This window comes from Chenopodium album, chromosome 4, assembly GCF_948465745.1.
Source record: "Chenopodium album chromosome 4, dcCheAlbu1.1, whole genome shotgun sequence".
In the NCBI taxonomy this organism is placed as follows: domain Eukaryota; kingdom Viridiplantae; phylum Streptophyta; class Magnoliopsida; order Caryophyllales; family Amaranthaceae; genus Chenopodium; species Chenopodium album.
In genome coordinates this window covers 34,946,953-34,972,980 of record NC_137837.1, presented here as the reverse complement: position 1 = coordinate 34,972,980, position 26,028 = coordinate 34,946,953, and the positions used below count along the sequence as shown (strand labels likewise).

Below are 26,028 nucleotides of genomic sequence, written 5' to 3'. Positions count from 1 at the left end.
CGTCTTCTGATCCCCATTCAGGGAACCAACAGAGCCGTCATCCCTCTCATATTTAAAGAGCATCAGAGACGGGATGATTACTGCCTTGGCTACGTTGAGGGTTGGCCGGCCAAGGATAATGTTGTAGGCGGTCAACTCCTCAACGACCAAGAATCTGACGACAATATATCGTCCCTGGCCTTTCTCCCCCAGCCGGATGGGTAAGTCAATTCTTCCGGCTGGGTAGACCATCCCACCCCCAAAACCAACCAAGGGGTGGGTGACCGGATGCATGCTGCTGACATTGTATTTCAGCTTTTGCAGGCACCGGAGGCTGATGATGTCTGATGAGCTGCCGGTGTCAATAAGGATTCTTCCAACCAGCTGGTTGGCAACCTTACATTCAATGATGACCGGGTCATCATGCGGACGGCGGACGCTGCCCCTGTCCTTCTCAGTAATCAAGACGTCTGGGAAGGAGGTGCTTGCAGACGCCTGCTCATCCTCATCCTTGTCCATCTTTCGAAGATGGCTCTTGGTGCCCCGGATGGTAGGGCCACCACATGAGAACCCACCTGCTATTGTGTAGACCGGCTCCTTGTCGGTATCCGAGCTACTAGCAGGCTGGGGGGTAGTCTTGGAGGACTGACCCTTGTTTTTCTTTTTTGCCCCGGCTGGGGACTTAGAAATGTAGGACTAAAGCAGTCGTTGGTATCATGGCCGACCTCTTCATGGAACTGACAGAATTTATTTTTGTTCCGTGATTGGACAGAACTCTTCATAGGATTCGGCTTCTCAATGGATAGCCGGTCCTTTACCTCCATGAGGATGGAGTTGCAGTCTTTATTAAACTCGTACTTGGGGATGTACGGTTTAAACTCTTTCTTTTTCTTCTGGGACGGCTGATCAGAGTCATTAACCGCCCAGATTTCTTTTCTTTTCTTGCTCTCTTTTATTTTTGGCCGGCTGAGCAGACCGGCTGTCTTTCTGTTTGTCAGACTTTTTGGAGTCCGATTGGTTACCAGGCGAGCAGAGGTCGGTAGCTTGAATGTAGCTTTCCACCTCCCTCAGGGCCGCCTGTAAGGTGAAAGCCCCTTTTCTGACTAGGTCGAACTTAAAGGTCGACCCGTCTCTCTGACCCTTGAAAAATTCTGTAAAAGCTACCTAGCTGGTTTTGAGTGATGACAAACAGCTGACTAGCTGGTTCTTGTTGGTTTTATATTATATCAACTGACATTTTGAACAGGAACAGCTATCCCAAGTACTTGAGGCAATATGAAGTCCTTTTGAATCAAAGCATTCAAGAAATCTGTATCAGAATGTTCTATCAAGGAAGGCCGTCAAGACTTGAAGATTATGAAGTCTCTTAGATTAGGATAGTTGATCTTTGTAGTCTTTATAATGTTAAGTGTGCAGGGATGTTTGTACGTGAGCTATTTGTATCCCTTACTTAGAGTATTTAGTGTTGTAGAGATCAGGAAAAGTTGACCTGATCCCTAGGACATTAACAGGTCAGGAAACAGCTGCTTCGTAGCTTGTTTCATGAACCTGGACATTAGTTCAGTAAATATTTTCTGGAATATATATTTCCTATCCTTAGAGAATATTTACTAAACTAATTGATTCAGTTTATGCAAAGTTGGAGATGAATTATTTCGCATATAACTTAGAATATATTATTCTACCCATTTATGGAAAGTAGAATAATATCTTAGAATGTCTCTTATTTGCAAAATAAAAGATATTCTATTTACCTAAGTTATGATCTGAAAAGATCACGAAAGATTTTATCTCCCAACCTTATAAAAGCATAAACTCGATCAGAATTTCGAGTGAGCTTTTCTGAAAAAAATTCTCTATCTTTGAAAGCTCGAAATACACTCTAAGGGAAATAGTTAGTTCATCTCTTACAAACTATTTATGCACACAGTAAGAATTGTTTTGTAATTATCTCTTGTAAGCTTTAAGTGGAAGCATTTAGAGGGAAACAAAGGGTTTGTATTGAATCACTAAGAGGTTAGTGATTGGGTAGCATTTACGAGTGTGAGTGCAAGTGCTTGTGAGTTCAAGTGCGAAGTGACACCTAGAGTTAGGTGTGGGGATCACGAGTGTGATCATTTGTAATTGCTTTTGTTTTTCAGAGTTGATTAATAAAAGTAATTAGGGTAGTGGAGGACGTAGGCTCAGAGTTGAGCTGAACCTCGTTAAATCTTTGTGTTGATTATTTATTGTATTTTCTGTTTCCGCTGCAGGACCAGTTCATCACCTGGTCCCCCTACATAAATAGAAGAAAATCCAATAATTCCTAACACTGCCCTGTACTCAATTCAACCCCCCCCCCCCTTCTTGAGTACCAGCTGCACTTTCAATTGGTATCAGAGCCTCGGCTTCTTGTAAGGGTAACACCTAGAGAAGTAGATCATGAGTACTCAGGAAATGAATGCTATGGGATATGACAACAAGACACCAAAGTTCAATGGGAAGAACTATGCATGGTGGAAGAACAGAATCAAGAACATCATCATTGGCATTGATTATGAATGCTGGTTGGTTGTTAAGAATGGTCCCTTGACCATTGAGAAGTCTGATCCAGAAGGGAAGCTAGTCCCAAAGACTGAAGATGAATACATCTCCACTGATTACAAAAAGCTGGAGAAAAATGCTAAGGCTATGTCAATACTGCAACAGGCTATTGCTGAGAATGAGACAAACAGGATCTCAGCATGCACCACTGCCAAGGAGATCTGGGATACCCTTGAACTTGCCTTTGAGGGTACCAGTGAGGTAAAGAGGTCTAAAATTGATTTACTTATGTCAAAATATGAATCTTTTAATATGTTTAAGGATGAAGATATTAATACTTGTTTTGGTAGATTCATGACTATTGTAAATGATTTAAAATCTCTTGGTAAAAGCTTTACTGATGAAGATCTTGTTAGAAAGATTTTGAGAAGTTTGACAGGTGAATGGACTCCCAAGGTTACAGCCATTTATGAAGCAAAGGATCTTTCAATTCTATCAGTTGAACAGTTGATAGGTTCCCTCATGACCCATGAAATGCTGGTTGGATCTAAGTCAGAGAAGGTACCAGCAAAAGGAATTGCACTAAAGGGAACAGTCGAAGATGAGGATGATGAGATAGGAATGATGGCTAGAAGGTTTGAAAGAAGTTTCAGAAACCAGAAGGGAAAATTCATCAAGGGTAAGTTTAATAATGCATCAAATAAAAAATCTAACAACTTCTCTGCAACAGGATGCTTTAAGTGTGGTGAGAAGGGACACCTTGTGAAGAATTGTCCTCAATGGAAGGACAACCAGTCCAAGGAAGCAGACAAGATGGCCTACAAAAAGGCCATGGTTGCTGCTGTCTGGGAAGATACAGACAGTGATGAAGAGGGAGATGATTCAAGTCAGTCAGATGTATGTATGACAGCAATACTGAATCAAAGTTCAGAAGAAGGTACCAGGAACAGCAGAGGAACCAGCTCAGATGTCCACTGCCTCATGGCAAAGAAGCACCCCTTGGATCAACATCAGGTAAACATTGATCAGATCAAAAAGGATATGCTCTTTTATGATAGAGAAAACTTGATGGAATGTGCTAGTAGTGCTTTAGATCAATGTTTAGAACTTGGAATTGCTTATCATGATTTTAAGAGAAAGTTTAAAGAAAAGTCTAAAGAATATGATATTGCTAATTCAAGTTGTGATCTGTTGGAAAGTGTCTGTGCTAACTTGAAGCAGGAAGTAGCTGAACTAGAGATTGCTTTAGATCAAAGCAAACTTGAAATTCAGAGAATAAAATCTGATATGGGTTTGTGTGATGACAGTGATGATGAATGTGAGAAACAGTTTACAAGTTGTGTCATTAATGTGCTTGATTATAGTGGTGATGACTTGTATGACTTTGATAGTATAAAATCTAGGGCAAGTGCTCTAAATAGGTCTAAACTGTTAGAAGGATTCAACTTGTTAGTTGATGATGTAGAGGAACTGTATAAAGCATATGTCCTAGTTAAGAACAGCAAAAGTACTGGTTCTGAAACTGTTTCTAGTAATATGCATGATGAATGTGAAGCTAAAATTTGTAGCTTGCAGGTTGAGTTAGCCCAGCTTAGAAAGACTAATTCATGTGATTCTGTAGTTTTGCATGATTCAAATATTTCAAAATTGCAAGCTGAGCTTGAAAGAGCTAAGCTTGACTTTGAGATAGTTGTTGACCAGAATTTATCCCTGCATGAGAAAATGAACTTAAAGGACAGAGAGTTCATAGAATTTAAGAAGAGAATGGATAAAGTCCTCCAATCCCATAACTCATTGAACCAGTTAACTTTAACTGCTAGAAACAGTGGTAGAAGGGGACTTGGTTATACTGGGAAGGGGAACAGGAGGAACTGGTCTCCCAGAGATACTACATGGTTACAGGAATATAAGAAAGGTAAGTATGTCTTAGCAAAAGACATGCATGTATGCTATCATTGTGGCAAGAATGGCCATAAGAAATATGAGTGTAAAGACAGGAAAAGTAGATTGGATAAAAATAAGAAAAATGTTAAGCAGATTTGGGTTAGAAAAGACTTGCTTGAATCTGTTGTTGGAAAGGGACCCAAAAAGATTTGGGTTCCTAAAGCTAATGTTTGAATTTCCTGTGCAGGCTGAAGTGAGAGACAATACCTACTGGTATTTAGACAGTGGCTGCTCAAGACACATGTCAGGGGATAGGAAACAGTTTCTCTCACTTACAGCTCATGAAGGGGGAAAGGTGACTTTTGGTGATAACAGCAAAGGTACCATTCTTGGAATTGGTAAGGTTGGTAAGTCACTTTCCCATGCTATTAGTGATGTATATTATGTTGATGGTTTACAACATAATCTCTTGAGTATTTCACAATTATGTGATAAAGGTAATAAAGTTGAGTTCAAAGACAACCTTTGTCACATAGTGAATTTGCAAACAAATGAACTTGTCTGCCAGGGATTCAGACATGAAAACGTTTACATTACTTATTTAAACCAAATCCCTGAGAACAAGTCCATCTGTTTGAGTGCTGTTTCTGATAGGGACCAGTGGCTTTGGCATAAAAGGATGGGACATGTCAGCTTTAGACTTCTTAACAAACTCAGGTCTCAAGAATTGGTGATAGGCCTGCCTAACATCAAGTTTGAAGCAGATAGAGTTTGTGAAGAATGTGCTAAAGGGAAACAGGTCAAATCCTTTTTTAAGCCAAAGAAAACTATCAGTACCAGCAGACCTCTAGAACTTATTCATATTGATTTATGTGGACCCATGAGAGTCCAAAGTAGAAATGGTTCTAGATATGTGTGTGTCATTGTTGATGATTATTCCAGATACACATGGGCTCTATTTCTGTCTTCTAAAGATGAAACTTTTGATGAGTTTATTGTGTTAGTAAAGCAGGTTCAGAACAAGATCAATCATCAACTGGCTGCCATAAGATCTGATCATGGATCAGAGTTTGATAACTCTAGCTTCATAGAGTTCTGCAGGGAACATGGAGTTTCTCACAATTTCTCTGCCCCAAGAACTCCTCAACAAAATGGAGTAGTTGAGAGGAAGAACAGGACTTTGAAGAAATGGCAAGAACAATGCTCATTGAGAGTTGTCTCCCCAAGTCTTTTTGGGCAGAAGCTGTAAATACAGCTTGTCACATGTTAAATAGGTTGATGTTAAGGCCTCAAATGAAGAAGACTCCATATGAACTACTTAGAGGAAGGAAACCAAACATAGCATACTTCAGAACCTTTGGTTGTAAGTGTTATGTGCATAATAATGGTAAGAACAGCTTGGATAAATTTTATCCAAGAAGTGATGAAGCTGTTTTCCTTGGTTATTCTTCTCACAGTAAGGCATATAAAGTATTCAATAAGAAAACTTTGTGTGTTGAAGAAAGTGTTCATGTAATCTTTGATGAATTTAATATGTGTTGTGAGAATGTGCAGGTTGATGACTTAGATGAGATAGGACTTTTGTATTTTACAGGAGAATCAACTGCTGTTTCCTTAGAAGAACCAGGTTCACCTACTGGTTCACCAGATGCTGCTGGTGAAGGACTTGGTCACAATGAAGGAGATCCTCAACAAGTAGATACTCATGAGGATGGAGATGAAGGCCCCCAAGTAAATGGAGAAAGCAACACCTCAGGGGGAACAGAAAACTTTCAGGACAAGTTTTCCACCCAGGTAAGGGAGGTAGGGGGAACATCTCAGCATACTGGTCCATCTGTGCAAAACCAATTCGATGGCACAAATGAACCAGGGATGCATGATGGTTCTGATGGATTAAATGAGAATGCACCTAGGTCTAGCATTTTTAAATATAAATCTTCTCATCCTACTGAACAAATTCTGAGTGATATCAGTAGAGGTATTCAGACTAGGAGAGCTGTTTATGAAAACTTTTGTGCATTTTTCTCATTTTTATCTAATATAGAACCAACTGACTACAAGATGGCTTTAAAAGATCCTGATTGGGTTTTGGCTATGCAAGATGAATTAAATCAATTTGAAAGAAATAAAGTGTGGCATCTTGAGCCAAGACCTAAGAACAGGTCAGTCATAGGTACCAGGTGGGTCTTCAGAAACAAATTGGATGATCTGGATACTATAGTCAGAAACAAAGCTAGACTGGTCGTGCAAGGTTATAATCAGCAAGAAGGCATTGATTATGATGAAACCTTTGCCCCAGTAGCTAGACTTGAGGCAATAAGGATCTTGATTGCCTTTGCTGCTCATAAGAACATTAAGCTCTTTCAAATGGATGTTAAGACAGCATTTCTTAATGGTTATTTGAAAGAAGAAGTATATGTTGAGCAGCCCCCTGGCTTTGCTGATAGTCAATTCCCAAATCATGTATATAAGCTGGACAAGGCACTCTATGGTCTTAAACAAGCTCCTAGAGCTTGGTATGAAAGGCTGTCCAACTTTCTGATGGAACATGACTATAGAAGGGGAACGGTTGATAAGACCCTCTTTATCAAAACCAGGAATTTTGATTTGATTGTAGTACAGATATATGTAGATGATATAATATTTGGTGCTACTAATCAAATTTTGTGTAGTGAGTTTGCAGATCTGATGCAAAGTGAATTTGAGATGAGCATGATGGGAGAACTAGGATTCTTCCTAGGATTGCAGATCAAGCAAACAGTTGATGGGATCATGATACATCAACAGAAGTATCTAAAGGAACTAATCAAGAAGTATGGATTGCAAGACAGTAAATCATATGCAACTCCAATACCTACAAATGCAAAGCTAGACAGTGATGATAAAGGAGAGAGTGTGGAAGCTACACTGTTTAGAGGTATGATTGGTTCTCTTCTCTACTTGACAGCTAGTAGGCCAGATATAGTGTTTTCTGTGGGATTGTGTGCACGTTTTCAAAGCAATCCCAAAGAATCTCACCTAAAGGCTGTCAAGAGAATACTTAGATACTTAGTAGGAACAGATGATCTGTACTTGTGGTACCCCAAAGGTGGTTCAATTGAACTATTAGGATACACAGATGCAGATTATGCTGGATTCCTAGTAGACAGAAAAAGCACATCTGGTATGGCACATTTCTTAGGTCCCTGTTTGATTTCATGGGGATCAAAGAAACAAAATTCTGTTGCTTTATCTAGAGCAGAATCTGAATACATAGCTGTTGCAGCTTGCTGCTCCCAGCTGTTGTGGATAAGGAACCAGTTGAAAGATTTTGGTATTTTCTATGAAAATGTACCTATTTTATGTGATAATACAAGTGCTATTAACATTTCTAAGAATCCTGTGCAGCATTCCAGGACAAAGCATATTGAGATAAGACATCATTTCCTAAGAGATAATGTTGAGAAAGGTCTTGTAGAGCTGAGTTTTTGCAACAGTGAAGAACAAATTGCAGATATCTTCACTAAGCCATTGGGTAAAGAGTCTTTCTGCAAGTTTAGAGTCATGTTAGGTCTGACTAGGTCAAACTAAGAGACCTCTCTCAGCTATTTTCCCCAATGATTGGCTAATTAAGTATTCTTTAAATGTGTGCGTGCATCATACCTTTGCAATCTGTCTATTATCTCAATGTTAATTGCTTATCTCTATGTGAGCAATATTGTAGCTAATCACTTTCAGGATTGAAGGTCATATTGAACAGATAAGCAACTGTTTCAGTAACCCTACCAGTAGAGGAAACAGCAGCAAATACGAACGGATTACTTTTGAAATTAATTTCAAATTAAACCGTGAGAAAATATTTTTTTATATTCTTATTTGATTTTAAAATCTTTCAAATATGGCAGTTATTTTCCTCTGACGGCAATTTGATCTGACAGTTGCAATTATGGCCAGTTGTTCATTTATGGAAGTTATTTCCAAATCAAAATAACTTCCAAATATCTTCTGATTCTCTGATTTTATTTCTGTTTGTCTCTATAATTTCTCTTGCTATATATTTGCTTCCCTTTCCTTGCTCCGTGATTATTCATCATTCATCAAAAATTCTCAACTTCTCTCTCTACACAAGATCAATTCTTCGAAGCTTAGACTAGCAACAATGGTGAGAAAGGCTGGAACTGGAAGGAAAGGAGGAAGGAAAGGAGGTTCCAAAGGAAGTTTGGCTAGTTCCCCCTCTTCAAAATCTCAAGAAACAATCAAGGATGTTCTTATGAACGTCTCTGAGCAGACACCTTCACAAGCAACACCAGAAATCAACCCCTCTGAAACTGAACCCATCAAGGCCGTTCCCTTGAGACAAACTCCTTCAAAAGAGAATGTCTTGAAGGAAAAACCTGTTTCACCATCAAAGACTAAAACTTTAACCCCATCTCCACAAAAATCCAAATCCAAAAAGGCCCCAAAAGAAAAATCCATCGAAACCCTCACTCAAATAACTGAAACCGTTTCTTCAAACCCCAAATCACCATCTGAGGGGGAACCTGATAAAAAGATAGCCAAGAAACTTGAAAAACAGTTAGAGGAAGTGGCTGATGAAGGATTGGATGAGGAGAAGGAGGACAAGAAGATGGAGGAGGATCTAGATGTAGTGGTGACCAAGGTGGTTGCTGGTACCACTACTGGTTCTGTAAGGAAAAGGCAGACTAGGGCTGCTTCAAAGGTCATTAAGGGCTCAGATGAGAAGGAGACTACACCATCTGAGACTAAGAGAGGAGAGAAAAGGAAAGCAACATCATCTGTTTCCCGTATCTCCAAGGCTGCTAAAGGTAAACAACCTGTTACCCCCAGTACTGGTGCAACTTCTTTAAGTTCTAGGACTGTGTTATCTGGTTGTGGTGTTGAGAATGAATATTTTGATATTCCTGCTTTGAGTCAAGTTAAGGAACTTCTTGAGTTCCAAGGATGGATGTCTCTGTTTAATGATTTAAATGATGCTTTTGTTAGTCCTGTTCGTAAGTTCTTTGTTAATCTGAAGCAAAACATTGATATGTCTGTGGTATCAACTGTTTCTGGTAGTGTTGTACATGTTTCTGAGTCTGTTTTATCTGAGTTGCTGGGTATACCTAGAGATGGTTTTGGTAGATATAGCAGTGATGGGTGGCCCCTAATGGGAGGAGTAACACCTGAGGTAGTTACTCAGTTTTTGTTTGGAAAGAAGGAAGAAGCTGGTTCCCCTAGTGACTTTAGGGAGGCAATTATGTTGGTTCTGCACTCCATGTGTTTGAAGGTCTTTCTGCCCAAGGGTCAAGGCAGAGGTACTGTTAGGATCATGGACATGGTCCTGATCTATCTGATCATGAAAAAGGTTAAGGTAAATCTGCCAGCTCTAATGATGGAGCACATGCTGTACTGCCATGCTTCATCCCACAACTCCCTGCCCTATGGTTCCTTTATCTGCAAAATCATCAAGGAGCAGAATCCCAAGTTTTCTTTTTCTGGTGAGGTGGTGAGTCTTCAGTTGTTCTCCAAGAAAATACTCACTCAGAAGAAGATTAACTACTCTGGAAAGAGGCTGACTTTTGTAGGTCAAGAAAGTAGCCCAAGGGATGAAGGGAACCAGGAGGAAATCACTCCTGAGGATGTGGCAATGCTTCTTGCCAAGTTGGAAAGGCAGGATGAGAGGATAATAAAGTTGGCTGCCAGTCTAGTGCAGGCTGAAGAAGAAAGGAAGCTTGATAAGCTTATGAACAACAGGAAATTCCTCACTATTTGCAGGGTGATTGATCACCTGTTACCCCCAGAGTCTGGGATGAAGTTTGACCCCGCACACTGTAGGATCATTGAGACGGATGATGAGGAATCCTCCAGTGAGAAGGGTCCTGATGCTGAAGAAGGAGAAGGCTCTGAGGAAGAAGAAAATGAATCTGATGAGGAAGAAGAAGAAGAGAAAGAGGAAACAGAAGAAAAGGAGAAGAAGGAAGAAGAAAAGACAGATGAGGAAGGGTCTGACTTCGAGGAGGAGATCAACCCAGAGGGTGAAGAAGAGGATGAAGATGATGATGAATGATCACTTCAGTCTCCCCCTCCCCTTCCATTAACTGCCATAATATTTGCTGTTCCCCCACACTGCTAGACTGTTTTTAATGCAGTGTGGTTTCTATTATGTTTCTAACCTTCTGGTGTGTAATCCTGAACAGTTTTAAGCTTTTTCAGTTTTATGTGATTGAATAACCTGTTTGTGCTAACCTGCAGCATTGAGATTGATCAGTGGTTGAAACTACTGATTTTTGGCTTACTTGCGATATTTTGGTGTGCAATTCTATTTTTTGAATGCTTTTTAATGATGCCAAAAGGGGGAAAAGCAGGTTGAAGTTTCTGAAAAGGCCTTGTTAGACAATTAGATTGAGTCTTTTATTTCCTTAAGTCAGATAATCACAAAAACAAGTTAAAATAGAGGGAACAATTAGATTAACTAACTGTTTCAGTGTCTTTTTACAAAAATCCAAAAACAAGTTGTTTCTTTTAAAGATGGCTATCCTGGTCAGTCATCAGTGTCATAAGTCTTTTACACAAGATATCCCTTGTGTAGAAAGTCTAATAGAAAGTCTTGTCTTCTTAAGTGTAGATTAGAACTTTCTTTACTTTGCTGTTTCTCACTAACGTGCAGGTGCAGGAAACTTCAAAGTGTTTGTCATCATCAAAAAGGGGGAATTTGTTGAGTCACTTAAAGTTTTGAGTGATGACAAACAGCTGACTAGCTGGTTCTTGTTGGTTTTATATTATATCAACTGACATTTTGAACAGGAACAGCTATCCCAAGTACTTGAGGCAATATGAAGTCCTTTTGAATCAAAGCATTCAAGAAATCTGTATCAGAATGTTCTATCAAGGAAGGCCGTCAAGACTTGAAGATTATGAAGTCTCTTAGATTAGGATAGTTGATCTTTGTAGTCTTTATAATGTTAAGTGTGCAGGGATGTTTGTACGTGAGCTATTTGTATCCCTTACTTAGAGTATTTAGTGTTGTAGAGATCAGGAAAAGTTGACCTGATCCCTAGGACATTAACAGGTCAGGAAACAGCTGCTTCGTAGCTTGTTTCATGAACCTGGACATTAGTTCAGTAAATATTTTCTGGAATATATATTTCATATCCTTAGAGAATATTTACTAAACTAATTGATTCAGTTTATGCAAAGTTGGAGATGAATTATTTCGCATATAACTTAGAATATATTATTCTACCCATTTATGGAAAGTAGAATAATATCTTAGAATGTCTCTTATTTGCAAAATAAAAGATATTCTATTTACCTAAGTTATGATCTGAAAAGATCACGAAAGATTTTATCTCCCAACCTTATAAAAGCATAAACTCGATCAGAATTTCGAGTGAGCTTTTCTGAAAAAAATTCTCTATCTTTGAAAGCTCGAAATACACTCTAAGGGAAATAGTTAGTTCATCTCTTACAAACTATTTATGCACACAGTAATAATTGTTTTGTAATTATCTCTTGTAAGCTTTAAGTGGAAGCATTTAGAGGGAAACAAAGGGTTTGTATTGAATCACTAAGAGGTTAGTGATTGGGTAGCATTTACGAGTGTGAGTGCAAGTGCTTGTGAGTTCAAGTGCGAAGTGACACCTAGAGTTAGGTGTGGGGATCACGAGTGTGATCATTTGTAATTGCTTTTGTTTTTCAGAGTTGATTAATAAAAGTAATTAGGGTAGTGGAGGACGTAGGCTCAGAGTTGAGCTGAACCTCGTTAAATCTTTGTGTTGATTATTTATTGTATTTTCTGTTTCCGCTGCAGGACCAGTTCATCACCTGGTCCCCCTACATAAATAGAAGAAAATCCAATAATTCCTAACACTGCCCTGTACTCAATTCAACCCCCCCCCCCTTCTTGAGTACCAGCTGCACTTTCACGGCTGCCCAGAGGGTCGGCTTGTACCCGCCTGGGAGGCACCCCGCTCCAGAGTGTCTCTGGGCCGGATGCGCTTGATTCTGAGAGAGCCGTCTTCGGCTGTAAATGTTTCGACTTGAGGATCTTCATCCTCATGGTCTGTAAAAACTTCTGGGTCTTCGCCCAGACGGTTAGGGGGTGGTACAGACTCTTGAACCATCTTCGAGGTACCCTCCCCACAGATGGCGCCAAATGTTTTGGGTGTTTTTGTCCCTCGGGAGAGTTACAACACGAAGTCTGATCCGGCTGAGCTGTACCTGCAAAATAACGGAGATGCCGAGTGGTTGGAGCTCCGCCTCCGACGATCAAGTTAGTAACTTGAAAAGGAATAAAGAAAACATAAATTTAGGTGGGTATCTGCTCGGATTCCAAGCTCAGGTGTTTCTCTGATGTGAGAGAATGCAAGTGTAATAAATGGTAAAACGTCCCCTCAAAAAGAGGGATATCTCCCTATTTATAGGGTCTTTGGGAATTGTGCCCCTGATTAGGTCACTGAACCCTAATCATTGGTGGGCTGCGCCGTTTTGCGGCTTTCTCGGGATTTGGGCCTGAAGGCCGCCTTTTTCCCTTAATTTCTGGAGTGACACGTGTCAAGCAGGGATTGGTCCACTTTGGGCCATCCTGAGGCTGACACGTGTCATCCTCTGATTGGACCACGTGGCGGGGTAAAATTACCCTAAACAATCACCTTATCATATCTAACTAGTGTGTGGTCCGAGCGTTGCACCGGGTTGCTATTCCATGTGATTATATGTATTAATTGGCTTAGATGGTTTAAATAACTATTTTTTTTATATGAGATTGGGTGTTCAAAACTCCTTTATCATTTTTTTTATATGAAGCAATATCGGGTGGCATGACATAGTGATTCAGGTTGATTGAGTAATGATGATGTGGCATAATGAGAAATGAAGTAGGTGACATAGTGTGATTTACGTGGCGCAAACACGTTTTTAGTAACGTCTTTTAATAGATTAGTATAGATTTTAATAAAATAATACACTATTTCCTTTCAAACCTTTAACCGAACAACTTTGGCAGCATCACCTAAAATTATGTGTCATTATCAAAACTAATTTAAGATAAGAGAGAATTGTAACGTTGTTTTGTGATAAGTGCAATTTAGTTATGTACTGTATTATGCATAACCCAAAACAACGATCATTTAATTTTTCAAACAAAATATCTGAGCACATCCCATAACGAAGAAAACAAGGTACCATGGAAATGGTTTGACCTATTTCCTTCCTTTTGCATATACAGTTATAGCATTTCCTCAATGCACATAATTTGTTCCTATAGCATATCATCAAAAGAATATATTACAGATATTCAATATATCAAGTTCACTGAGTAAAGTTTCGACAGATTCATTGTATAAAAGAAAAGGACATCATGTAGTTATAAAATATGTGGATGCTCGATCACCATGGTGCTGCAACCATACCGACTGAGGTTGGAGGTAGCTTCTAATCGCTCCCGGTTTCAAGGAACTACTACTACCTCCAGCAGGACAACAACATAATACCTTCGATTGATGATAGCACAAAAATTTAACTGGTATTGACCTAGGATGCCAAAAGATATTCTGAATTCATTCTTTGGTTTCAAGGTACCTACAACTAATATCAATCACCCAGAAGCTCTTTGTATTCTTCCAGCAACTTCGGGATATCATCCATGCGCAACTGGAAAAAAAGTGAAGATAACTATTACTAGCAAATCATCATAAAATTTCTAATCACACTTAACAAAGTACTTCTTAATCAACTTCATATAACAGAATCATTTTAGTTTTATAAGGAATCCAAGAAGCTTACAGTAATTTATTGTTGAATGAACTCATTCATCAACTACTGCTTCTAAATTTTGAATATTATATCAAGAAAAACAAGTTAAGGCAGAAAGAGAATTTAGAGAATGGTCTTAGAGTTTATAATAAAGAAACATTAACCCAAAGATTGTTAAGAATAAACAAGTTTGATGACAATAGGCAATCTTGTAAATAAATTTGCAGAACTAGCGATAAGTATCAGGTTGAAACAATTTTTGTAAAGAAAAAAAAATTACAAAATATAATAATTAAAAGTTCAAGATACAAGATCTGGTCTCTCATGAGGATATTACGGATGATTTCAGTCGCAAATCATATATATATAGGAAATAGAGGTTAAAAGAAATTTGGTTAATTAGTGATTGTCTGTTGAAGTTGTTTATTACCAAAACACAACAAATAAAAGCTTCAGTTTTACATGACGCAAGGGTTTCCTTGACTGAGGGACAAAACAATGGTTCAGGACAAGGAAAGAAGGTAGGCATTAGAGCTGGTGGTTGTGTAGCAGTTAGAATAACATTTGTATACATCCGGTGTACAGTAATTTACTGTACATCGGGGTCACTTTTTATCAAATTTAGGGTCACTTTTACAATTGTTTAAATAAATTTTACTAATAAAGCATAAATACTTCGTAACTTTTTATCAAATTTGTCCAAGTAGTAATGGTGGTGGTGGTGGTAAAGGTGAGAGAAAGTTATGCTTAGAACACTGCAAGAACTTAGTGGTTAAAGAAGTAGGAAGGCGTTTAGTTGGTCGCAGGAAGTACAGAAGGGAAACAAGGGTAATTTATCTTTCTTCTTCTTTTTTTTTTTATTTTTTTATTTTTTTTATTTTTTATTTTTGTACATTAATTCACTGAAAGGATCTTTTTCCTTCCTTTTAAGATTTCTTCCCTAATCCCTACCCATCAAACAAACGACGAACCCTTGCTAGTAGAGAGTGAAATGTCAAATATTTTTATAACAAATATTAGATGATTTATACTTATTCCAAACTATAATAGACCACATGAATTTTTTTTTTTATGACTTCATAACAATATGGAGCTATAATCACATTCTGGAAAAAAAAAAAAAAAAGATTTTTACATACTGTCATTCTCATACCTGAGAAGGATCTTTGATATGATAGAACCGATAAGCAACAGAACATCCAGTGGAGACAAACCCCAGTGATGCTGGATTGTATTCAGAGCTTATACTGTCCCTACGACGGCCAAAAAACAATACATGCAGATAAGGTTAACAAAAAAGGCATAAATTGCTATGCAATAAGAAAATAGAATAAAATACCAACTCAATTTAACCCCTTTTTCCCAAAACAACCTATCTTTTACTGCGATTTAGACTATCCTTTCAACCTTCCTTTCCCCTCAGGCCCTTTTATTTATCAACTATGCCATCCTCTTTCTCTCCTCCACCACTCTGCTTTATTCCTCCTCCCAATCCCTCCAAAACATCACCTCTTTCACAGTTCCACCTTCCGCCACCAATCATTGTTGTTCTAACACAGCTTAAAGTATATGAAAGGATAAATTTATAATTAACATCCTTCAAAAAGCACTACAAGCAAGTTACCTTTTATATTTTTTTCATCAAGTTAGAGCCTTTTATAACACCTTTTTTGATAAATAAAAAACAAAATATATACTACCTCCGTTTCTTTTTAGTTGACACGTATTCCTTTTTAAGAAGTTTTTTTTTTTAAGTTGACAGGTTTCCTTTTGGGGTAAATTTTTTACCTTGTATTTATAAGCTACCCCACTTGTTTTTTCATTCTCTCTCATTCTCTCCTCTCCTTAATATATGTGCCTAAATCAAACGCGTCAACTAAATAGAAACGGATGAAGTATGAAATAAACGAAGAGGCTACTCATTCACAAAATGAGGGTCGAGGGCACAAAAATTCCTACCCATCTACAAAATCCATTATTTGCATCTAAAATTTAATAACAAAAAGGGTCAGATTCTGCTTTTACAGCACACTTAATTGTAAGAAATTCACGCACCCCTATGTGCACCCGGGTGTATATAAAATGTTTTAATATAGATTAAAAGTAAAAAGATCGAATTTAATCAAAATATTCTGTTTTCTGAAAAATAGGACTGTCATGAAGGTAAATATTATATCAACAAAAATGCCAGATTATAATCAATATTTGTAAGTAAATCAATCCAGCAAAGCATCAATCCCATAAGTGGGGTTGGCTAATCAATCAATAGCTATAAATATAATTAAAAAATATGCCTGGTTTATTTTAGGAAGTCAGAACTATGAAATTATATGCAATTTTATATAAATCAAATAATGTAAAACTGTTAAAAGTAGATATGAGACGTAGGATTTCAGGAGATGCTTTCAATCCACTAACCATCGACAGTTTGTTGCTTTTGTTTATCCCACTTTTCCTAGTTTATATACATATCTCTCCTTACCTTGTATCAAAAATTTCAGACACCCAACACAGAAAGGAAAGAAACTTTAACCAAATTACCATCACTTGTGTTGTGATAAATTTAGCTAAATTTTTCCTGAAGTATAAGATCTAAGAAACTAAATTATCATAATTCAGCAAACCAAAAAAAAAAAACAAAAAAACAAAAAAAGAGAGGCCTTACAGACAATGATGATTAATCAAGCGATGATAGTCACGAAGCAAGGTCCCAAGCTGTCTTAACTCAATGAAGTTAGGCTCAGTGTTCCTCCAGTAATCACGAAGCAACTGAACTGCCTATTTGCGGCCAAATTTATTTATTTATTTTTTTTTTTAAAGGTAAGTACAACAGAAATTGAGTTAACTACATAGACTAAGCAACAATGTCAGCTTTTCAAATTTATATCTTCTTTCTCATAGCCAAATGTAGCAAATTTACCTGATTGAGTGAAATTGCATCATTACTAGACATGCTTCCTTCCATGAACTTTAAGGCTAACTCATGTAGTTCCTTGTCATTTGATTCATCCAAAATCTGATGTTCAGATTTAGAAAATGAAGAAAAAGACTTGAATCTTTTTTGTAGTTCTGAGATTGCAGACTCTTGATGTAGGTTTTCCTACAAATTCAAATTCAGAGGAGCCTACTCAGTTTACAACAAGGGAATATAGACATCAACACAATCAAGTAGGATCACAATATACAGGTACAATTGACTGGACATAATATGCAGAAAACTGTTATAGGTAAAATCAAATGCTAGGCCTTTTCTCACTACAGCAAGCAGACCTCTAACTTAGAGCTACAAAACTGAAATTTCGATAATCATGGTTTTATCAGAATGATGATTTCATATTTTTTAGGATTATCAATTGAGTGCTTCTACTTAATTACTCATAGCAATATAATCCAAGAACTCGAGAAAGGGAAAATTATGTAATTAAAGTTTCTGTTAGGAGGAGAGACTAGAGGGTAAGAGAGTCATTATAAATATTGAGTTCCACAGAGTGGGGTGGAAATGATAAATCATGAAATAAAGGTTGACATTGATGAAACAAAGTAAAAGTTAGTAGAACTTAGAGAGATAGATGAAATCTGAAAGTAACTAGGAAATTAATAACAATACAATTAAAATACAATCAAATCGATCTTGTGCTCAAATGCTTTTTCATAGATTATAGTGTTTGTGTTCTAGTATAAGATGTCCCCTAGATACTTATTTCACCTAAGGCCCTGAAAGGTCAAAAATGAAATGTCAACAAAAATTTGAAATTCAATCGACAAAAAGATAAACTATCACAAAAGATACCATTCTACATAATATCCACATAAATCAACAGGAAGTTTATACTCAATACACATCATATCATTCAAATTTGTTATGAGAAGGTAGCAATTGAAACAGGAAAATTATACATGGTGTACCTATCAAACAAACATTTAGTTTCGTGAAATAATGAAACCTAGTACATATGTTGTCTTCAGTGATCACAACCAGCCATTCACTAGCTAACATGATATGAACATCATGCATGTTGTCTACTGAGGAGAATTTACGAGATCAAAATCTACCAGCTCCTTGATCTTAGGTCAGGTAATATACAGTTTCAGCTCACTATACCAAACCATATTCAAGGTGTGATACACCTAAATATGTAATACACCAAAGTAGGTATGACCTATAAAAATGCGTACTATTAAGGTTGTATCTTTGCTTTATACTCCCTCTGAGTGAAGTGCTTACAGATTGTATAATTTGGGTAAAAAAAAAAGATCTCTTGATGGCATAGAAAACAATTTGAAGGTGATTAATGCCATAATCCTTTCAACTTTCAAACAACCACATATTTAATGCACATCCAAGCTGAAAATGCATTGATACAGCACTGTAATTCAACACCCTCCATAATTTAAACAGAAACAATACTAGTAAATAACTTTGGATACAACTGCTACCAGGTCAGAGGGTGACAAGATATATCCAAACTTTTTCCGGTGATGTTAATTAGTATGACTCTTTGGTGACACTGACAAAAAAAATTCTTGTATAAGAGGCAAATTGTACAGGCAAAAAACCAATTATTATACTCTAAATCAATCAATCAAAGCCCTAATCCCATAAGTGGTGTCAGCTACATGAACCAAAAGTGATTATTCCATGTAGTCATCGACAAAAATCTTCCTCCTCCATCCCTTGCGATCCAACGCCTCATCACGCAAATTCATATACTTAATATCCTTCCTAACTCCTTCCAACCAAGTCATTTTCGAATTATTGTACTCTATAATAAAATTTTAAAACAAGCCCCAACTCATCAATTTTAAAAGTCAGCATGTACTGCGAAGATTTGCATTATACCTTCAGTACATTCGGCAATGATGAATCTGACGCAGCTACTTTTTTGTCTTCATGAAGTTGATTGGGAAAAGATGGGGTTGACCTCTTTGAAATGGGATCATCTAAGCAGCAGACATAACAAGCCATTTAATTAGCAAGTTTTTTAAATTAAGGACTCAAAACACTCTTCAGAACTAATTTCAATATATAAAAAATTTCAAAATGTCCATATGCTCATTATGTGTGATAGTGTACCTTAACAAAAAAGAAGTAAAGCACAACCTGCCTCTTCACACAGCAACAGTGCCAGCAAGAGGATTACAGACATATTGGTGCCTTTAGGGCACTAGATTTCAAATGAACAGCATGATTCAGGGAATTCAAACACTAAATGGTTCTCCAAATGAAGATTACAAACAATGCTGCACCCAGATCTAAAATTTCATTACAAAGTACCATACAAGAAAATGAAGCACATTGTATATCCAGGCCATTCACCAAGATGGCTATTAGGTTAAATGTTATGAAGAGGCAATACAGGAGAGGAACTATCATCCACACCTACAGGGAAATTTTGGGACTTCAGCTTGGACGTTACATGAATGATCAAACTTAAGTATTGACATGCTGGAGTTTCCTTCTATAAAGAAGAGGAACTCATATATAAACTGAATATTTTAATTAAATGTTAAGGAAACCATATACTCTGGACATCGCTGCAAATTTTCAGGAATGAACAGCAACTATTCTAAAAAGAAAAGGACCTAAAATTGAGATACTAGTTGGAAAATAGAATACCTTCGGGAACCAGCCACCAAATATCACCAAAAGTAGATTTCCCATCAAAGCCACCAAATAACAAATATCGTGAACCAATTAACGTCATGGAATGATATGCTCGTGCTGGTGGGCACTCATTGCTAGTAGGCAATTGTTTCCACTGAACAGACACTAACCATGCATAAATAAACAAAATCAAGTTGACGTCAGGAAAAACATAAAACCAAGTAGCATAGACGCATCATACATCAGCATGTACAGAGTATTAGTTAAAATTGCATCAACATAAGTAGAAAGTAATGAAAACAAACAGATTAATACATAAAATATAATAATTGCACAAAACCAAGACAATTAAATGACATAAAACATACAATTATAGAAAAAGACCACAAATAAGGAACTAGTAACCTGTATAAGTCTAAGAAAGACTTACAAGTTGGAAATAAATCACACATACAATAATTGATTTTTTACTACAACTACACAGAATTCTAAGCATGACACATACATGAAGCATGTGTCCACAAATCAATTAATTCATGTAAATCATAACTAATGAAGTTAGCTCAATAGGACATCTATAACAGAGGTATCCTACCAAGAACTTGTCACCAAACCTTAGCATTGATAAAGGCATGCTGCAAGGTCTACACACCAGCAGGATACTCATTAGTAGGACGAGGGGTTGTAAGCACTGTATAAAAAAAGGCTCAAGTTACACTAAGATAGGGATCATTATAGCCCTTTTTGTGCCTCAGTGAGCAGAACAGAGTGAGGCACACTTGAAAAGAGTTAAAATTTGGTGCGCACTTCATGAGCCTATCAGTGCACCTTAGAGCAGTTGTGTGATCAGAGGCAAATCATTGATATTGGCACATCTAGATAGAAGAAGAAGAAGAAAAAAAACACCCTTACCGCTGAGCATTTATTTATGTACTGATTAGTGAGGTATTCACATCCTTAGCCTAGTAATTGTGAAGGAGGATATTTGCTTTAGACCTTGGATTGGAAAAGAACTTAAGATATGGCTAGCTAAACAAATACCGTAATCATAGAAATAAAATAAATTGGGACGTTAGTAAGACTTTACATTATTTAACTATGATTAGACCACTTATACGACTCATTTACCCCTTAATTTAGTCTTTTCTCTCTTGTAGTTTTGACCTATTTTCTTAATCTCCTACCTCTTCTTGGTCTTTGGTTATAATTACATGATTTTGGACGTTTTTATGCTAGTTTCACCTCTAATCTTGCTCTCATCTTTTCTTGTGATCCCACACCTTTGACATCGATCACTCCTCTCGATGAAATCATGAGCATTTTGTTTATTGTAGGCGACCAAAGGAGAGATTGAGATATCTTAGCCACCGTCTTGGTTACCCCCACCATTGCCCACCATGCCTTCCACAAGACAAGCAGTGACAATGGTCCAAGACTCTTGATCTCATGATCCGGCACACAATGCCACAGAATCTCACCACCACACTTTTGAATAAGTATGTATCATTCCCAAAGTGTGCAATATTCGCAAGGCATAAACCGCCGCTTCTTCTCTCTTGTCTCAATATCAAAGAAGAAGGATGACCCAACGAATGAGGAAAGGCTTAGCATCCTTCTTACTAATTGGATAACATATGAGCAAGTAAGATGGGGTAAGATGGGATCTAATTTATTCTATTGCAAACACAACTGCAAGCATTTCCTTTATAGTGGTAGTATAATTTTGTTGATCATCATCAAGAGTCCAACTACCATAGCAAATGGAATGCAACTTTCCCTCTTTCCATTGACCTAGAACGACACCAACTGCAAAATCACTATGATCACACATCAGTTTAAATGGCAAAAGCTTGCACAATAGGTGTTATGAAAAATGCTTCTTTAAGTGTGTTAAAAGGCCTTCAGAGAAATTCATCAAAATGAAATTCAACACCATTTGAAGGAGTGTAGTCAAGGATTTTGCAGTAATTGAAAAATATTTAATAAACCTTCGGTAAAAGCAAGCATACTCGAAAACATCGGCAGTATTTGATATGTCTATTTTATATAGTATTTTACCCCCGTCCCTTGGTCATAATTGGTAGTGTTTTTGGCTCTTTAGAGCCACTTTTATTACTAATTGGTATTTTCTAGTGTTTTTGTAGTTTTAGTTGACTTTGTAGGGATTTGCACTTTTTGAGCATTTTCTCGAGATATTATGGAGTGACTACGAGCATTAGAGGAGCACGACCAGTTTTTATATCCCAGGGCCGGTTAGAGTCATCGAACCGGTGATTAAGGGCTAAGCATATGAGATTCCGAGGCATTTGGACCGAGTATTCAAGACCCGAAAAGGAAATCTAGATTGGGCCGAAAAATCGGAGCCCAATCGAAGTCCAAACTTGCCCAAGTGCCCGGGCCCGGCTAAGTAAGCTCCCACACGAAGGCGCGCCCGGCTGCGCGAGGAAGATTAGTTCGCGCCCGCCAGGCGCGAGAGAAGCTCATATTGAAAGAAAGGCGGGCCCGATCGGGCGCAAAGTTTTTAGGAGCTAATTCCGGCTATTTATCTTAGTTTTAATTAGGAATAATTATTTTTGTATAGATACGATTTTAATGCTTTCGATTAGCACTTCTTCTCTTAGACTTTCTCTCCCTACTTAGTTTTTTATTATTTTCTCTCTCTACAACTTTGTTCTCTACTCTGTTCTTAATTCAACTCCTTAATTCTGATTACTTTGGTAACGATTTCTTCTACTTTAATCTCAGTTAATTACTTTATTTCTTTCATCATGTCTCCTTTAATTACTTTGTTTAGTTTATAATTCATTATGTCTGAGTAGTTTTCTTTCTAGGGTTTATGGGGATCCATAAATAATATGAAGGGTTAATTTATTGTTGTTGATTGTCAATGCTAGATTAATTTCCTATTAATTGATTTAATGCTCTGTGACTAGATTAGGCCCGATCTTTTATGCATGAGTTTGACAATATTGATTCGAGATTCGAGAGATGAGAATTGATGTTTAGGTCTAGTTTCAATAGGCAGGTTAATTTATAAATGGTTAAGTCGAGATTCGAGAGATGAGATTTAATACCGGTAGATTAATTCTGTGATTGTAATAAGTAGCGAGAGCCCTTTATGATCTGATTAATTGATGCATTGATGATTGATCGTTATGTTTTACCCTGGAATATTATTTATTGGTGAACCTATGCCCTAGGTCTTTTATTCATTGATTTTCTCTCTTCTTACTCTTCCCTACTTTTACTCTTAGTAGTTTAGTTATCCTCCGATTACAATATTTTGGTTACTTAATAATTTAGATTATAATAATTAATTAGGAATAGAAAGACTTGTTTCCCCGTGGATTTGACCCTACTTCCCTATCAGTATTCATGGATGGCTTTAGTGTTGGTGGCTCGTGTTTAATACATGCCCGAAAAGCCACGTATCCCGGTGATGGAGGTGTGTGGGGGTAACTTGGCAATTACAGACACCTTGGCCGGATGAACTTTAATCCCATTTTTGACACTTTATGGCCTATCACAATGTCTTCCTCGACAATAAAATGACACTTCCCCCAATTTAAGACATGACTCGTCACTTAAGCATTCTCACAAGATTAGCAAGACATGTATCAAAAGACGAGCCACCAATACTAAAGTCATCCATGAGTACTTCTTCCTTTAGCATTTCGAAGAAGATTTGATGTCATGCACCTTTGAAATATTGATGAGACATTGTGTAGACCAAAGGACATACTTCAGTATGCTTATATCCTATATAGACATGTCAAAGGTAGTTTTCTCTTGGTCCCAAATGTTCTCCAAGAGCAGAACATTTGTATCGATGAAGTAGAATGCTAGGTTGGGAACTTAAATTTTAATGCATTTGTTCCTTGTAAATCAGTCAACCAAAAATTCTTGCCTTGCCAGCTTAGCAATGGCAGCATGAGTGTTGGGAGTCTATTTAACTACTACTTCCTCCGTTCTATACTTGACCTTGTTTGACTTTTTCAACTATTCACATTCTTCCGTCATTTGTGAATTATATAAGGAAAAACATATTCATGTGCTATCTTATCAGAATCGTCTCAATAAACAATTCTTCCTCTGTTTTTTTATACTTGCAACACACCTTTTATCACGCTTTTCGAGAAGGTGATTAAACTAGGTAAATGAATGAATTAAGCTATGAAATATAAAATGTAGCAACTTATCCCTTTCTTCTTATAGATGGTAAAATTTTGTAAATTAATTTATCCGTTTACCTAGTCTAATATCTTCCTTAAAATGTGTGCCGAAGGGGTGTGTTGCAACTAAATAAAAACAAAGGGTATATATTATCTAAATTTTTAATTTATGAGAATTAAAGAACAACGGAAGTATTTATTTGTTTTAGAATACCTCATGGTTCTTTAAGGGAGTTCAATTGACACGACATGCATAAGATCATCTAGCATTAAAAAGCTCCTTTCCTGTCATGCCGGCAGTTTTTGATAGAAAAATGATCAAATCTTTTGAAAATGATCATGTCTCTTCATTGAATAAAGGATTGAAATCTTAGCATCACGTTGTATACGTGCTTCCGGACCTTTCCTTGAAAGATAAAAAATGTCTATCTAAACTTGTTTATGATATTAAACATCCTAGTCTTCCCTCACTGCAACATACTCCCTTTTGATCAATAAGAAAACTTCTATTAAGAAGCACACAAAGATTTAAAGTCTTCATTAACAGAGAAAAGATCATCATCACTTTAATGTGTCAACACGCATCCTGTAGACATTTTGTGCGCAAAATGAACTTTAAGGTCTCTTTAACATAATAGCATGAGGATAAACCAAATGATCTAATCACTTATAGATAAAACATCACAAGTGAAAAGAGAATATAAGCTTTAGTTATCATCAAGTCGAATACTAATAAATGCCCAATCCTTTTTCTTTTTTTTTCTTTTTTTTTTTTAAATATCAAACACTAATTGATGCCATTCAAAACATTGTTTTTTTTTACTAAGATTGTACAATTACTAGTATGCAAAGCACTCACCTCTGTCTAGGATGATGCAGTCATTGTAGTAAATATCATAACGACTAAGCCAGCCACCCGTCCCATGCCCTCCAAATAATAATAGCTGATACAACACAAACAAACAAATCATACCGGTCAGCTTCATAGTTTAAGCAAATGAAAAGTAACATGATAAAAATATAATAAATTGCATACCCTTTTTACAACCTTGTCAAAGAAATAACACAAGAAACTATTTCAAGGGACACATCATCAAATAAAAAAAGTATGCAAGAATTCCATGTGAATAGTGATATACTTCCTTTGTTTTTTTTCTTAATTACAACACGTCTCATTTTACGCTTGTCGATGCATCATTTTAATCACTAGTATCTGCCGATATATATAAATTAGAAAAATTTTGATATTATGTATTTATAAACCGAAACTAATCTAACAAGATCCCACATGACTATATTTTCCCTTAACTATAAATCGTCAAAACCAATTTCAAACACTAAGACATAAGCCAATACTATAAGTTACGTAGTATGCCATTTGAGATTTAGAAAATTATCATATAATTGTAGCATATATACAATTAATAATGTAATAATTTGTCCATTACTCTTGGAACAAAACAAAGCATTCTTGATTTCTATTTTTTTCTTCTTCCCTTCTATAAAAGAGGCAAATGAGTATAATAAGCATTTGCAAAGCTGCCTGAATAATCACTTTGGTTTTCAGACAAGTGCAAGGCATAATAAAAATTTGGAATTAGCATCAAAGTAACCACAAGGACACATTGTTTGTTGGAAGGTATGTGGTGTTTTTGTTGAGATTAAGCAGCATATACAAAATAGGTGCATGATTCAATCTTGTCCCTAAATTAGAATACATAGAGTGTAGCTGATCCTAAGGATTAAGTTTTAACCATTTTATAAGCAATAGCAGTTTTATTTTGATATCTCCGTCATTTAAGCCAAGAGACAAGGCTATAAACGGAATTGAAAGCTTATGGAGTCGACTAAGTTGACACTTCGCCCATGTCTCACATCATTGTAATACCCTACCTTTTGAAAAGTTTGAGATAACTCTTGTGATTAGTGTTTGGACAATCATACCCTCTAAAATGCATATTTACTTATGTGCTCTCATTAATGTTACATTGTTAATTGCTTCTTTTTTTTTACTCTAAAGAATAGTGTGCGGACATTTATAACCTTTAATATATTTGTTTACATATTTTCCATTATTAAATCTACAACAATTAAAGTTGTAGCATAGGGCCAGAGTGAAAGAGCTCCCCGAAC

At 36.8% G+C, this 26,028-nt stretch overlaps 1 protein-coding gene across 1 annotated transcript in view; it reads right to left on the bottom strand.

Annotated features, from left to right (window-relative positions):
* Positions 1 to 13,533: 13,533 nt before the first annotated feature.
* Positions 13,534 to 26,028, bottom strand: part of LOC145629089 (protein GLUTELIN PRECURSOR ACCUMULATION 3-like) — a 33,227-nt gene continuing 20,732 nt past the window's right edge. Inside the window, exons 10-16 of the mRNA XM_081681582.1 lie at positions 24,755 to 24,839; positions 19,736 to 19,888; positions 18,959 to 19,059; positions 17,039 to 17,218; positions 16,784 to 16,896; positions 15,272 to 15,371; positions 13,534 to 14,016 (exon numbers count right to left, since the gene is read on the bottom strand). Of these exons, the coding sequence (XP_081537708.1) occupies positions 13,957 to 14,016; positions 15,272 to 15,371; positions 16,784 to 16,896; positions 17,039 to 17,218; positions 18,959 to 19,059; positions 19,736 to 19,888; positions 24,755 to 24,839 (792 nt within the window). The 3' untranslated portion in view covers positions 13,534 to 13,956. The remainder of the gene's footprint in view (positions 14,017 to 15,271; positions 15,372 to 16,783; positions 16,897 to 17,038; positions 17,219 to 18,958; positions 19,060 to 19,735; positions 19,889 to 24,754; positions 24,840 to 26,028) is intronic.